Genomic DNA, 14,702 nt, shown 5'->3' with positions numbered 1-14,702 from the left:
GTCGGGTCGGATTTTTTTACCCTAAACCCGACCCGACCCGAACAGTGCATTTAAAAAAACCCGACCCGACCCAACCCGAACCCGAAATTTTTTTAAAAAAAAAATCCGACCCGATCGGGTCGGATCGGAACCCGTCAGACTCGGGTTGAGTTGCCATCCCTAATTGATACTCATACAATATCAATACTACTTATAACAATAGTATCGATTTTTTTTGTTAGTATAGATACTCCTCTTTCTATAAGGATTATTTTTTTGTAATTAATGTAGGTATTACCGATACTTCAAGTTCGAGTACCAATACTCAAAGCGTTTGGCATCATTTATTGTGGGAAATGTTATCCTCAACGCCTTACTAATTCTCACAACTACCCAAACAAGTAGAATTGAACGAGGGGGTATAACAAGCAAGACTCCAAAACATATGTGAAGATAAGAGAAAAAAAAGTATAAGCACTCAAATAGAGCCAAAACGAAAGTCAATATTCTAATTTTTTTTTTTCATAGGACACTTGTGTACTTATTTTGTATTCATTTTTCTTGAAGTGTTCTTGTTGTTCTAAATTGTACAAACATATTACTCGTAAGGATTTTTTCAAAGTTTGTTATTTGTTATTAGTGTGAAAACTAAGGTAGTGGATGTAGACTTCATCGAGAAAGTTGAATCACTCTAATTTTTTTGTGTTCTATCTTTATATTTTTTTCTTATTTACGATCAAATATTTAATTGTCAATTCATCCTCTATTGAATATTCCATTGGTTCAATTGACTCGATAAATTAAATAAAAGAGTTAACTAATTTTCATATTTTCTAACTATTTAAGAAATTAAATTAATGTCTAATGAAACAGGCCCAATTTGTACTACAAGTAGTTGAAGCAATGTCTAATGAAACAGGCCCAACTTGCATATAGTCTTGACCCGCCAATAGCAGGGATTTTCATCCTCAAGCCCTGCTCTGTTTGTCTGCATAACATCTAGAACTCACCACACAATGATTAACTTCCCTTATCAAATCCCGGGTTTCGTCCTAAGTTTCATTTGACGCTTACAATACAGTAGAAGAAAGTAAAACAAGATTGCTGTTTCCATGGCAGGCAAGGAAGCGATGATCCCTCTTCTTACTCCACATAAGATGGGAAAGTTCGACCTGTCTCATAGGTTTGTACTCCACTCATGTCCATCCTCTTTCTTGGAAGATAAGTTCATTTATGCTGATCCCCCCCCCCCCCGAATTTTGGGTTATTGAAATCTAACACAAGAGCATATTTTAGCAATGTTTTTTATGCTCAAATTGTGAAAAAAGGGGATTTTGGATTAAAAAAATTGGTTTCACGGTCCTGTTGATCATTTGTTATCTATCGAATACTTTTGATTGCAGGATAGTTTTAGCACCATTGACGAGATGTAGATCATTCAACAATATGCCCCAATCGCATGCTATCTTATATTACACTCAGCGTGCAACCAATGACGGTTTTCTCATATCTGAAGCCAATGCGGTTTCTACTACTGCAATGAGGTTAGTCTTTGTTCCCTTCATTTGATATATGACTTAGAACAATGTTTGATTGTTATTAGGATTCGGGTGTGTATTCGAAACCGGTATGGTTAGGTTTGTTGGAGAATTTCCATATTGATTATGTGAACTTTGGGGGGTCGATGTTCATTTTACAATTATACCGATATTTTATGCGATTTTTCTTACCAGTAATGCTAATGTTTTCGATTTTCTAGCAGTCTTATACCAACATTTTTCAATGTGTTTAGAGTATCTTGAAGGTCATATTCCTTTGTTCGTGTATTCGATTAGAGTATCTAATACGGGTACTTGAATGAAAAGCAACAATTGTAAAGATAAATCAAATCTCACAAGTATCATAATCATGCACTCAGTTGACCATCGATGGAATGACGATACATGCATGTAGATGTTGTGCTTGTCACATATAGATTGTCATGATTCGAAAATCATTCATATATGCTAAGAACTCTCTTGAAGAAAATACTCTTTGGTTTGCTGCTTATAGAGATCAAAAAGTAACTAAGCATAGCTTTTACTTGAAGTTTCCAAGACATACCTGGACTTTGGACAAAAGAACAAGTAGAAGCATGGAAACCTATTGTGGAAGCTGTTCATGAGAAGGGAGCCGTCTTCTTCTGCCAGATTTCCCACGCTGGCCGTGCGTCTAATTACGGTATGCTTGAAGTTGAGTTTCGAGCTTCTTTGTCCGAGCCTTCTGTTTATTTTGACTTCAACTTGCTTAAGATCAAACCAAAAACGATTCCTGATATCTGTTATACTTTTTGAGGCAGCTCTTCAACCTAATGGTGAGGCTCCAATCTCATCCACTAGTAAGGGGATCACACCCGGCCTTGAAGGACGAGATTGGTCACCTCCTCGTCGGATAAGGACTGATGAAATTCCCAATATCGTCAATGATTATAGGCTCGCTGCACGTAATGCCATCGAAGCAGGTGAGTACTACCCTGTTTTGCCTTGTGCAAATTAATGCTCAGCTTATGAACAATGGTGGTTGATCTGTATAAACCTTTATATAACTACATGGTTCTGCTTGTGGCTCTTGATTTTCGAGATCTTCGGAATCAGGATCGTGGTTCCTTTCTTCTTGCATAAAATTCCCTTATTGTTTTATAGGATTCGATGGGGTTGAGATCCATGGTGCATACGGGAACTTAATCGAGCAGTTCATGAAAGATGAAGTAAACGATAGAACCGATCGATATGGTGGGAGTTCAGAAAATAGGTGTCGGTTTGCTCTGGAAGTAGTCGAAGCTGTGGTTAATGAAATTGGAGCAGACAAAGTCGGAATGAGACTTTCACCTTACAGCAACGCCTTGGAAGCCGGTGACTCGAACCCGGAAGCACTAGGCATTTACATGGCGAATGCGCTTAACCAATTCGGCATCGTTTATATTCATGTGATTCGGAACAGAGCGTTTAGCCTTCTTCCGATGAGGAAAACCTTCAAGGGGACTTTCATTGTTGCTGGGGCATTTGATAGGGAAGATGGAAACAAGGTCATTGCTGATCAGTCCGCAGATTTGGTGGCGTTCGGACGCCTTTTCTTGGCTAATCCGGATTTGCCGAGACGGTTCGAGCTCAATGCAGCTTTAAATACATGTAATGAGACCACCTTGTACCTTTCCGATCCTGTCATCGGTTACACTGATTATCCATTTCTTGAAGCTTAATAATTTCCTCCCATCCTTAGAAAACTTTGAATGGATCATATTTTTCGTTCCTATTTATGTTCATGATATGCTTTTTTGGTTGTGAAGTTTACTAATTATTTTTCGTAATTTTTCAAAGTGAATTATTATAAAATGGCGACTGTGACATCACAATAAGTACAAGATATTAATAAATTTAACAGTTTTTAGGATAAATTATATGTTTAGTATTTAAACTATTAATTTTGGTCTATTTTTGTATCTAAACTTTCAATTTTTTTAAAAATCATACGTAAAGTTCAGTTTTTGTTTCATTTTATTATTCTATCGTTAAAAAATTTAGTTTTTGTTTCGTTTTAGTACATTGTTCAAAATTTAATGTTAAATTTTAAAAAAAATGAAACTTAAGGTACTAAAACGGGTCAAAATTGATAGTTTAGGTACTAAATATGTTAAGTTTAACGGTGAGATATAAAAATAAAGTAAAAACTAAGCAATATGTATGTTTTTAAAAATATTGAAAGTTTAAGTACTAAAACGAATCAAAATTGATAGTTTAGATATTAAATGTGTAGTTTCTTTTATAACAGTTTGATCAAACTTAACTATTATTTTATAAATTTTTTTATAATTTTGAAATTTAAATCGTTTAACAATCATTAAAAAAATAATTCAGTATTTTTTCTTACTTTCAGCTTCTGAAATATTGTTAATCATGATACTAAATAGCACAGAAACGACGCCGTCTCAAATTTTCCTCTTAGTCGAAGCCATATGCCCATATCTCTAAAAAATCAAGTCTGATTTCTCATATTACCCTTAACAGTGCAACCACCGGTACGTAGAACCGTTCAGGGCCATTTCGTCATATCGGCCACCCAAATCTTTATCAACGCGCGAGATGAGCGGTGTATTTCACACCAATTCCAAGTTCTAACTAAAGGCGTAGACGAAATCTCGGTGTGTTTTTTTAATTAGATTTAAAACTTTGAAAAATTGATTTTATTTTTATCTTCAACACTTAAAAAAGGACAGAAACTGAAAAAATGGCGAGGAGACCGGACGAGGAATACGATTATTTGTTTAAGATTGTATTAATCGGCGATTCTGGTGTAGGAAAATCTAACTTGCTTTCCCAATTTACTCGGAACGAGTTTTGCTTAGAATCTAAATCCACGATCGGAGTCGAATTCGCCACCCGCACTCTCCAAGTAACAATTCTCTCTCTCTTTTCTCATTTTTGTTTTTATACTTAATTTAGTTGTATTTTTTCTAATGAAGTGTGTATATATATATTTTGGTTTTTGGATAAATTATTTCCAGTCCTAAACATGCAGTAGATCTGATCTGTTCCTTGTTTGATATTTCTTTTTTATTTGAATTTCTCTTTTTTATTCGGATTTGAATTTAGATTTAAAAACAGTGTAGATTGATTGAGTGATACAATCAATGTAGAGATTCACGATTATTTCATAAATCCATGAATTTGTTGGATTGTCTGTTTAATGAATTTGACAAATGCATGCTTCCTATATTTTCCAAATAGGTTTAAGTGTGCATGAAGATCATTTAAGCAACTGAACTATTTTTTGGCACCCTATTGAAATAATTAAGCCATCTGATACACTATGGTTCTGTCGCTCGGAATATGTAGATTTAGCGGTCAGCGTTGGTCAAAGAGTTGAATTGATGAAATTTTGAAATGTAGGTGCTTAATTGTGTTAAAAAAGTTATGGTCTTGATTGATTTTTTTTCCAAAAGTTTGAGAGCCCCATGCACCCTTAAGCCTTCCAAATTTGTATGCATTTCATCCTTACAATTTATATTAAATTCTTGTTCTCAAACATAACATGAAGAAATGAAGTTGATTAAATGTCGTTCTGGTTTGGTCATCTAGGGTGGGTTCTCTTTGTATATCATTAATTTCTAATTGAAATTGGGGTACCAAATATATTCCCTATAAAGTATTCAATTAAAAAATGCAAAAAAATATATTCCCTATATGGGAAAAGTAAATGAAAATGTAAATATTTCTCATTGATTGCAAGTCTTGCCATTGTTTGACTAATGTTTTGTACGTTGCTTTGTCTTTTGAATGTATCAATTCCTTGAAGCTATGTTTGAAAACATAAATTTAAAAGTTCGGATTTGGTAAGTTCATGTACTTTATATGATTTACTTAAGTCTATCACTAAATAGGCATCCAAATCAAGGAGATGTTTAGGGTCTTCTTTCTGCGATAGAAATGCCTGACAAAGTGATATCTCTCTGGCAATGCTAATCCACATTTTGATGTGAAAAAAACAGTGCAACTGACGTTTAAGATTGAAGGGTATTCTTTTAATTACCAGAACATGTTGAATGTTTGAGCGACATGTACTTGATATTGAGTTGGTAGTAATTTTTCATGAGTTAGTGGTAAAAGACAGTTGACATTAGGCCTAGCGTTGGAACCTGAACAATCTCTTCCTCTGCCCTGATCAATGAGAAAAATTGTGAACGGACAAATCATGAATCATGTGCTATTGTTTGTTCGAAAGTTTCTGTTATTATTAAAACAAGGTAAAGAATGTTGCTTTTTTAACTTGATAAATTCTATTATTTATCTGACCTTTTAAACCTGAGAATTTAGATGTACTTAAGTTACTTACACTTCTTATTTCTATCATTTAACTTGATGGTCTGCCATCTTAGAACTGATCTTAAATAAATAAGTTTAGATTCTAGACAATTTGTTTATCTCGTCCAGAGTCGATAGGAAAATGCGTGATGGTTCCGTGTTCCTAACATGCATAGGGTAAAAATTGACTCCTTGTAATGCGAAAGACTTCCGTCCCATTTCTTATTGTTCGTTGGTGTACAAGACTATCACTCGTATTTTGATGGATAAATTGACTCCTTTTTTCCTGGTATAGTTGTCCCGAATCAGTTTGCTTTTGTTAAGAGGAGGAACATCATTGATAATAAACTTCTGGCTCAAGAGTTAGTTAAGGGCTCTGTTTTGAAAACCGGACCGGACCGGCCGGTTCAACCGGTTTAACCGGGAACCGTTGCTTAGTCCGGTTCAATCTAAACCGGTTGAACCGTTATTAGTGAACCGGCCAGAACCGCTGAACCGTTCGAACCGGATAGGCTGAAAACCGGGAAAAACCGGGATTTTTGTTTTTTTTAAAAAAAAATTAAACTAAACAACGTCGTTTGTTAAACGAGTCAAGTCGAACTCGAGTATTGTTGAGCTCGACTCGAACTTGAAAACTTTAAAAGTAAGCTTAACTCAACTCAAACTCACAAGTTAAAAATTATCAAGTCACTCAACTCGAAATAAATATTGAACTTGAACTCAAAAAGGTTGAACTCAAAAAAAAAAATTAAAAGCTCGATTGAAGCCTAAAATCGAGCTTGATTGAAGTGAAAGAATAGTTCACTCAATGCTCCAAAGCTCCATGATTTTGAATGTCAATTATCTCTATTATTTATAGAAGTTAGTTGTGATGCGCTTCTATGTTTCTTAGCAATTGTGAGATTGTTTTGTTCTCATATTTTTACTCTTTAGACTTTTGGGATGCTCTTCTATGTTTCTTAGCCATGTGAGATTGTTTTTAAAAAAAAAAATTAAACCAAACAATATCATTTTGTTATGAGTTTTTTAACCTCAAATTTATTTTTTAATTATAGTTATATAATTATATTTATTATTTAATATGTTTACCTTAAATATTATGTTGTAGTAATTTGAATCATTTTGTTTCACTTGATTTTATGGTTTTTAACTTATATGTTATGACTTGCTTTGAATATGACTTGTGATATAAAAAATTATTTTTTATTAAATATTTTTGGTATTTTTATTTAATTTTTTAAATAATTATGACGTCGTCCGGTTCTTCCGACCGGTCGGACCGGTTCGACCGGTTGAACCAGTAGCATGACCGGTTCGCTAACCGGTCCGGTTCGCTAATCGGTCCGGTTCTGAAAACCATGGTTAAAGGGCATGCTAGGAAGTCCCCTTCTCGTTGTGCCTTGAAAATTGATATTCATAAGGCATTTGATACTCTGAGTTGGGATTTCATTTTGTCGTTGCTAAAAGCTCTCGAGCTTACTAAGAAGTTTAGGGGTTGGATCGAGGTTTGCCTAACCACTTCCAGGTTTTATGTTGTTATTAATGGTACTTTAGTTGGTTTTTTCAAAGGTGGCAGAGGGATAAGGCAAGGGGATCCCTTGTCCCCTTACCTTTTTGTTTTGGCCATGAGTGTTCTTTCTAAGCTTCTGGATTTGGCTGCTGCAAGGAACATGTTTCAGTTCCATCCCAAATGTAAGAAAGTTAACTCATCTGAGTTTTGCTGATGTTCTTCTTATCTTCTGTAAAGGTTCATTGGATTCGATTTTTAGAGTTAAGTGCATTTTAGAGAAGTTTTATGTGTAGTCTGGTTTGAAGCTTAATGCTGCTAAGAGTGAGGTCTTTGCATCTGGGGTCAGTGCTAATTCTCTTGCTGCAATTTAGAGTCTATCGGGGTTCAATGCAAGTTATCTGCCTGTTTGTTATCTTAGGGTTCCTTTGGTAACTAGGACACTCTTTGAGAAGGATTGATACCCTCTTATTGAGAAAGTCAAGGCCAAGCGAGGGCATTGGAGTAATCGTAATCTTAGCTATGCTGGTAGTTTGCAACTCATTAGGGTTGTGCTTTTTAATGTTGTGAACTTTTGGTGTAAGCAACTCATTCTGCATCAGTCCATCATTAAGCACATTGAGCAGCTTTGTGCTAGGTACCTTTGGAAGGGTTCTGACTCTCCCGCAACAGGTTCAAAGGTTAGTTGGGAGAGGATTTGCTCCCCCAAATCTGAGGGGACTTTGGTTTGAGGGATCTTAAAACCTGGAACAAGACTTGCCTTTCTTCTCTTGTGAAGGACATTCTGGCTGGCCAAAGATCTCTCAGGATTGCTTGGTTTCACGTTTATGTGTTGAAAGGGGTTGGGTTCTGGCAAATTGTTCCCAAGACCCATTTTAGTTGGTGTACAAGGAGGATGCTGAAATCTAGGGAGGAATCTTTCGCGGTGCTTGGTGTGATTACTGATTGGAGTGTGGTTACCACCTCCTGGATTTGGTATGAGATTCATATTAAGAATGCTGTTGTGTCTTGGCATAGACTGGTGTGGTGTCCTCTCCAAGTCCCGAAGCATGTTTTTATTGTGTGGCTTGCAATCCTAGGGAGGCTCTCTACAAAGGATCACCTTCTTCGTTGGGGTGTTGCTGTTGACTCGCATTGTGTTTTCTGCGGTAAGACTGAAACTCGGGATCATTTGTTCTTTGCTTGTTCTTATTAGGGTGAGGTTTGGAAAGGGGTGTTGCGGCTGTGCAACCCCTAAAACATAAACCCCTAAAAATTTAAAATTACCATATAGTTTAGATTTTATTTACATATTTTTTATTGAAAATTTATTTTCGCCCCCTAAATATTTTATAAGTTAAAGTCCGACCCCTAAAATTTTATAAGTTCAAGTTCGTCCCCCCAAACATAAAATCTTATGTCCTTCCCTACACACATGGTAAGTAATCTAAACATAAGATGCAAATTATTAACAAGCATCACAACAGAGGGTTCAAACAGGTAACACTTTTAGTTTCGGACAGGTTCATATGATATGCAACATGTTTATGGCCTCTCTAAGACAGAGATGGTTACGTTGTCGATTAGCTACAGCAGTTGTTCTGTTCAATCGACTGTCCCTTCATTTCGATGGTTCCGGTTGACCTGTTGGCAGCAGGTTGACTACCCATTCTGCAAAGATTTTGATAACCATATAGGTCAACTTCATTAAAAAAAAAGTGACAAATAGAAATAAATGTGGAGATTGGACACAAACGAAAGTAATTTTCGGACAATCTAGGCTGGTGAACTATTGAATCGAATTCAATCGACTGTCCCTTCATTTTGATGGTTCCGGTTGACCTGTTGGCAGCAGGTTGACTACCCATTCTGCAAAGATTTTGATAACCATATAGGTCAACTTCATTAAAAAAAAAGTGACAAATAGAAATAAATGTGGAGATTTGGACACAAACGAAAGTTAATTTTTCGGACAATCTAGGCTGGTGAACTATTGAATCGAATGAAAGAGCTAAGTGCTCCGAAGTGCAATGGTGACATCTTACTAATAAACAATTAACCAATTACTAGCAAATAGGATAAGAAAAGGAACACATGGAAGTGTTGAGAAGTCATTTTACTTTTTCTTGATTTCACCAGCCATGGTTAAGAAAGCCTGCTCCACGTTGATTAAATCTTTAGCGCTCGTCTCCAGGAAAGGAATCCCGAGTTCATCAGCAAAAGCCTGCAGTTCATTGAGCAACAGGATTGCAAATTAATCAAATTATGATGCCGGCAGTAAATTATCTCAGCAGCAGCAGCAGGTTACATTTGTTTATAAAATTTATCATCTTAACAATCAACATCTCTGGAAAATATGAGAATTAACTGATGATAAAGCTTCAAACAACACATTTGTTGTTTGAATTAGAAGCAACCACGCATACCTTAGCTGTTTGCGTGTCAACAACCTTGTTCTCAACTAAATCACATTTGTTGCCAACCAGAAGCTTGCATACACTGTCATCAGCATATCTATCAATCTCATTCAACCATTGCTTGACATTATTGAAGCTTTCCATCTCAGTAACATCGTAGACAATCTGTTCCAATCCCAATAAACAGAAGGATAGTGAGACGCTTATGCAGTGTCAGAAACGAGAAATAAGAAAGGGACCGTTAACAATCATTTCAGAAGAAAAAAACATCATTTTCTAATTGAGTTCTTCAATATGCAAGATCTAATAGCCCTCCCTCTTTCACTAACTTGAGAAATACATAATAAAAACAGGCAGTTTTGGGTTCACATGACAAATTGACAATTTACATGTTCAAACAAAATATGGAATATTGACCGTATGTATATATTACTTGCAAGAAATAAATTAACAGATTATGTGATGATCAAATTTGTTTGAAACACACCGCCAATGTTTAGTTTGGATAAAATTCTATGATTTACAGATCAGACGGTTCAGTTTCTTACAATTATCCCATGAGCTCCTCGGTAATAACTGCTCGTAATAGTCCGAAAACGCTCCTGTCCAGCAGTATCCCACTAAACAAAAAAGAGTAGAACATCACATGTTAAAATAGATACGGCCGAAAAAAGGCGGGGATTAGAGGAGAAGGATGCATGGTTCTTCCTTGCTCATTTTTCCCAACACTAAACAACCAGAGTCAACTGTCAGGTAATAAATTGGATTAACAAATTAAACTAGTCATATAAACACCATCCCATCGGCCACAACTGAAAACTCCTGCATCATGACACAATCAAACTCCCTCTTCTTATACATCAAAACTGAAGGTTATTTTAGCTATGCAAGCCCTCGTTTCCTATTAAACTAATAAATAGGACCCGTAAAGAAAAACATTGATAGTGTTCCTCTTACATCGTTGCTGAAAAACATAGTATAGTTCAACTACATATTCTATGCTGTTGCGTGCTGATTCTACCATGAAACCAACAGTTTGACTCAAGATTCTCACAAGTCAACTATCTTTACTAAACGACATGTATAATTATAAAGTTCCAAACAACAATGAATGAACAAGATTTGACCAGAAACAAACTTCAAAACAACAATTATAGGCTTAAATGTACATGATACCCAAATGCCTAACACCATTTTCTTTGAAGAAACATGTTATACTAACAATTTGCAGCTTGATCGTCTTGCCATCTAGCTCCACAGTTCTGATTTTCTAAATATAAACAATTAAATAAGACAAATTTCACATTTTTAGTACATGTAGAAAAATCTCCATATATTTATACAACAGAGAGAAGGAAACTCACAAAATCAACACCGATGGTACTGATATAGCTATCCACGTAAGAATCATCCTGGAAAATTTAAACACACACACACTCTTAAAATTCTTAACCTCTAATGGCTCTTAAGATCAGTAAGCAAACTGAAAATGTCAAAACAAGAGCAAATTTTTTAAAAAAAATAAATAACAGCTAAAGAAATTAAACTTACGGCGAATCTGAGAATCAAACATGATTTTCCGACTGAAGAGTCGCCGATAAGCAGAAGTTTGAACAGATAATCGCTAAAAAATTAAAAAACATACATATTAAAGAGAGAAGGAGCACAGATTTAACTACTTTCAAAAGAAATGAGATTAGAAATATACATAAATGAAAAAAAAACTTAAAGATGAAGGCTCACTATTCGTTGCTCATTTTGAGATCCAAAAGACTTGAAAATCTTTGGGACGAAAGGCAGAGAAAAGGGAAAGTTCGTGTTTTTAAAGTTTTCTTCCGATTGCCGCTCTATTTGCCAATCCCTCTCAATCACATTTCTTTATTAATTATTATTAGGGGTAAACTACACATTTAGTTTCCCAAATATCACTTTTGTTACGTTTTGATCACTCGTCTATTTTTTTTTCTAAATTATACTTAATATTATATTTTAATTTTATTTTAGTCACACAATTAAAAAATATTTTTTTGATAAATGTTCTATCATTACGCAAGAAGCAGCCAAATACGCGTTACTGTAAAAGAATACAATCAACCCCTGGAGGGATTTAAAAACCTCCAACTATACAAAGCAATTGATTTACGACGTCACTTCTAACTCTTATCATTAGAAAATTTCACGTGCGACAGTTTTAATATACGATTAAAAAATACGTTTTCAGTTTTGTTATTATTATTTTTAACAAAACCGTTAAAATATTACCGGAAACATTATTATTTCTACCGGTTTTATTATTATTGGACGCTTTACTGATTTTGTTAACATATCCAATTTTATTATTTTTTCTACCGATTTTGTTATTATTGAACACTTTATCAGAAATATTAAAAAACATTATTGTTTTAAATAAAATAATGATGTTGTAAGTAATTTTTTACTGATTTTATTAAAAAAATAATTAAAAAATCAATAGTGTATTTTCTTATCTTATCGCACTGTAAAAGTTCCCCTACCATTCCCCTTTATCCTATAATCTCCTTCGTACAAGCATCGAACTCCCCTGTGCCGTTAAAAAATTACACAATTACTAAGCACTAACTAACATTTTTTAAAAGACAAAATAATCTCAGTGATCAAAAAGTCTAGATAATATACGATTTTGATTAATTTTTTTTGGATTTGTGAAAATGACCAACAAAATTGCAATGCGATCTCTAATTCGCATTGCGATCTTCACTATCGCAAATTAGCGTTGCATTTCGCGTTGCGATAGTTGAAAATCGCGTTACGATTTTCCCATTTCGCGTTGCGATAGTTGAAAATCGCATTGCGATTTTCCATTTCGCGTTACGATAGTCTACAGTTGGTAATGCTCAAATCCCACATAGTATTGGAAACACTATTGAGAATGGTATTTAAGGTTTGGTTTTCCCACTTCCTTGTTGAGTGATAGAGAATAAGGGGGACTCTCGCGCACCGCCGCCGCTGTCCGTCTCGGGTCGGGTCGTGTCGGGTCGGGTCGTGTTCATGGTAATACGTGTCTTCGACACGTCCGCGCAGATACTATCTTTTTAGAGAAAATTCTTAAGAAACAATTTTTTTTTTTAACTATCACAACGAATTTGAAAAATCGCAACGACAACTGTAAACTATCTCAACGACAACTGTAGACTATCGCAACGCGATTTTCAACTATCGCAACGCGAATTTGCGATAGTGGAGATCGCAATACGAATTAGAAATCACATTGCGATTTTGTTGGCATTTTCACAAATCTAAAAAAAATTGGTCAAAATCGTATATTATCTAGGATTTTTGGTCACTGAAGTTATTTTCTCTTTTTAAAAAGAAATTCAATGATTATGATCAAACATCAACATCACCCATTATTTTTCTAATGGTTGAGTCATCAAAACGTAACAAAAATAATAGTTGGTTACTAAACATGTAATTTACCCTTCAATCACTTCCAAATTTCTATTTTAGTTTTCAACCTTTGGTGGAAATTAATACTAATTATATTACTACTGTAATTAAGAGGTAAAATTTCAAAATTTTATATTTATTCTATGCAATAATGGCATGCTTTCCTATTGTGCATTGGAATTAACGTATAGGTTCAAACAAAAAGGGATAATTCCCCATGAAACAGCATCAATCAACAATATAACAAAGAATTTGTAAAATCATCACTCTGGGCAAAATGCCCTTTCCAAGCCATCCTTATGGCTAGGGATCCTGAAGTGTCTAAGCCTCCCTTCTTGCTTCTTCATGTACCCTTCACACAAAAATGACATGGAGAATTTATCTTCGACGACTCGGTTCACGTCGAGCACAAACACATCGGTCACTCCTTTCCCTTTATTCCTCGCCATCATACCCGCGGTGTATATGGCGGTCATCCTCCCGGAGTGTCCTCGTAATACCGGTCGGCGCGTCTACCATAATCAAGTCCCATTTCATCTCGTAAACCTCACTCGGCAAACCTTTCAATGCAAGTTGGCACATTGAGTGTTTAGGGTCCGCGATCGCTGTGCATTCGGGCCCTTTGCCCACGTCCATGAGATTATCGGCTTGGTTCACCTTGCTGTCAGACATGACATGGTGGGACTCTAACGTGGGGAACCGGCGTCGGATTTGCTCTATCCAAGCCTCATCTTCTTCGAGGAAAACCGTTCTTCCGCCGTAGTTGAGTGAACTCCACATAAGGCTATCATGGCCCAAACCGAACACTAGGAAGTTGCATGGTGACTTCTTCTCTAGTATCTTCGCCGTGACCGAGATCTCCTTCCACGTTTGTTGCGGGGTGATATTTGAGGTCGCGTAGTGTACGAGAACTTGGGAAAGAGCACGCGGTATCTTGTCGCATGACGCCGAGCAATCCTTGCTTTCTTCAACTGGACTAGATGTTTTGGCCGGCACAAAAGTTCGCAACATGCTCGGAGACGATGCGGTTTCTTCGGGAGACGACGAAAAACTCGATCTCAACACGAAAAGGAGGAGAAAAGCAAAGAAGCCCCCTAAAAGGAGGACCTTGGAATTGAGGGCTTGACTTGTCTTAGGCCTCATGTTTTGCCTGAAATGTCCGATGCATGGCATGCTTATATTTGAGCTGCAAATACATTAAAAACTGGTGAAAGACATTGGTATGATACTTTAGCTTCATTATGCTTGGAAGTGAAGAAACACCAGTTACTTGATGAAGACAAAACATCTACGAGGATTGTGCATGAAGCAACAACAATGTTGTTGGCACATCTACTACTAGTTTGGTGGATTGCATTAAATTAAGGTTCATTCTAATACCCAATTTGTTGCTTTCTATGAATTATTAAGTTTACGGTGCAACAGCAATGGAAGATTAGGGGAACATTAGTTTTCAGAATTTGATAGTTGGATGCCCTTTCAAACAATAATGGGTTAATTTTCTATTCTGGTTGTTAGATTCCAAAGGTAGGTGATAAAAGCAATGAAAACGAAAGC

The 14,702-nt window shown here is 35.8% G+C and overlaps 2 protein-coding genes and 1 pseudogene across 3 annotated transcripts; 1 reads left to right on the top strand and 2 right to left on the bottom strand.

Moving 5' to 3' along the window:
- The first annotated feature begins 974 nt into the window (after positions 1–974).
- LOC120184732 (putative 12-oxophytodienoate reductase 11) lies at positions 975–3,268 on the top strand. 2 transcript variants are annotated; one of them, XM_039189117.1, is made up of 6 exons: positions 975–1,162; positions 1,383–1,523; positions 2,077–2,139; positions 2,205–2,230; positions 2,318–2,479; positions 2,661–3,268. In XM_039189117.1, the coding sequence occupies exons 1-6, from the start codon at positions 1,092–1,094 to the stop codon at positions 3,215–3,217; spliced, it is 1,020 nt and encodes a 339-aa protein (XP_039045048.1). In that variant the 5' UTR covers positions 975–1,091; the 3' UTR covers positions 3,218–3,268. The 2 variants fall into 2 exon arrangements, with proteins under 2 accessions (XP_039045048.1, XP_039045047.1); XM_039189116.1 differs by lacking the exon at positions 2,205–2,230 and having other exon boundaries at positions 2,069–2,199.
- A 5,477-nt stretch (positions 3,269–8,745) lies between these two features.
- LOC120184723 (ras-related protein RABD1-like) lies at positions 8,746–11,551 on the bottom strand. Its single transcript, XM_039189108.1, has 8 exons — positions 11,463–11,551; positions 11,271–11,343; positions 11,084–11,131; positions 10,942–10,989; positions 10,268–10,339; positions 9,729–9,884; positions 9,423–9,526; positions 8,746–8,973 (listed from the first exon to the last, which is right to left on the bottom strand). Exons 1-8 carry the CDS (start codon positions 11,474–11,476, stop codon positions 8,886–8,888), a joined length of 603 nt encoding a protein of 200 aa, XP_039045039.1. The 5' UTR covers positions 11,477–11,551; the 3' UTR covers positions 8,746–8,885.
- A 1,727-nt stretch (positions 11,552–13,278) lies between these two features.
- On the bottom strand, positions 13,279–14,323 carry LOC120184722 (annotated as a pseudogene).
- Positions 14,324–14,702: the final 379 nt, after the last annotated feature.

The sequence above is a fragment of the Hibiscus syriacus genome, unplaced genomic scaffold (genome assembly GCF_006381635.1).
Source record: "Hibiscus syriacus cultivar Baekdansim isolate YM2019G1 unplaced genomic scaffold, ASM638163v2 tig00112928_pilon, whole genome shotgun sequence".
Lineage (NCBI taxonomy): Eukaryota > Viridiplantae > Streptophyta > Magnoliopsida > Malvales > Malvaceae > Hibiscus > Hibiscus syriacus.
The sequence above is the reverse complement of the archived record's forward strand: the minus strand, read 5'-3'. Positions and strand labels throughout refer to the sequence as shown.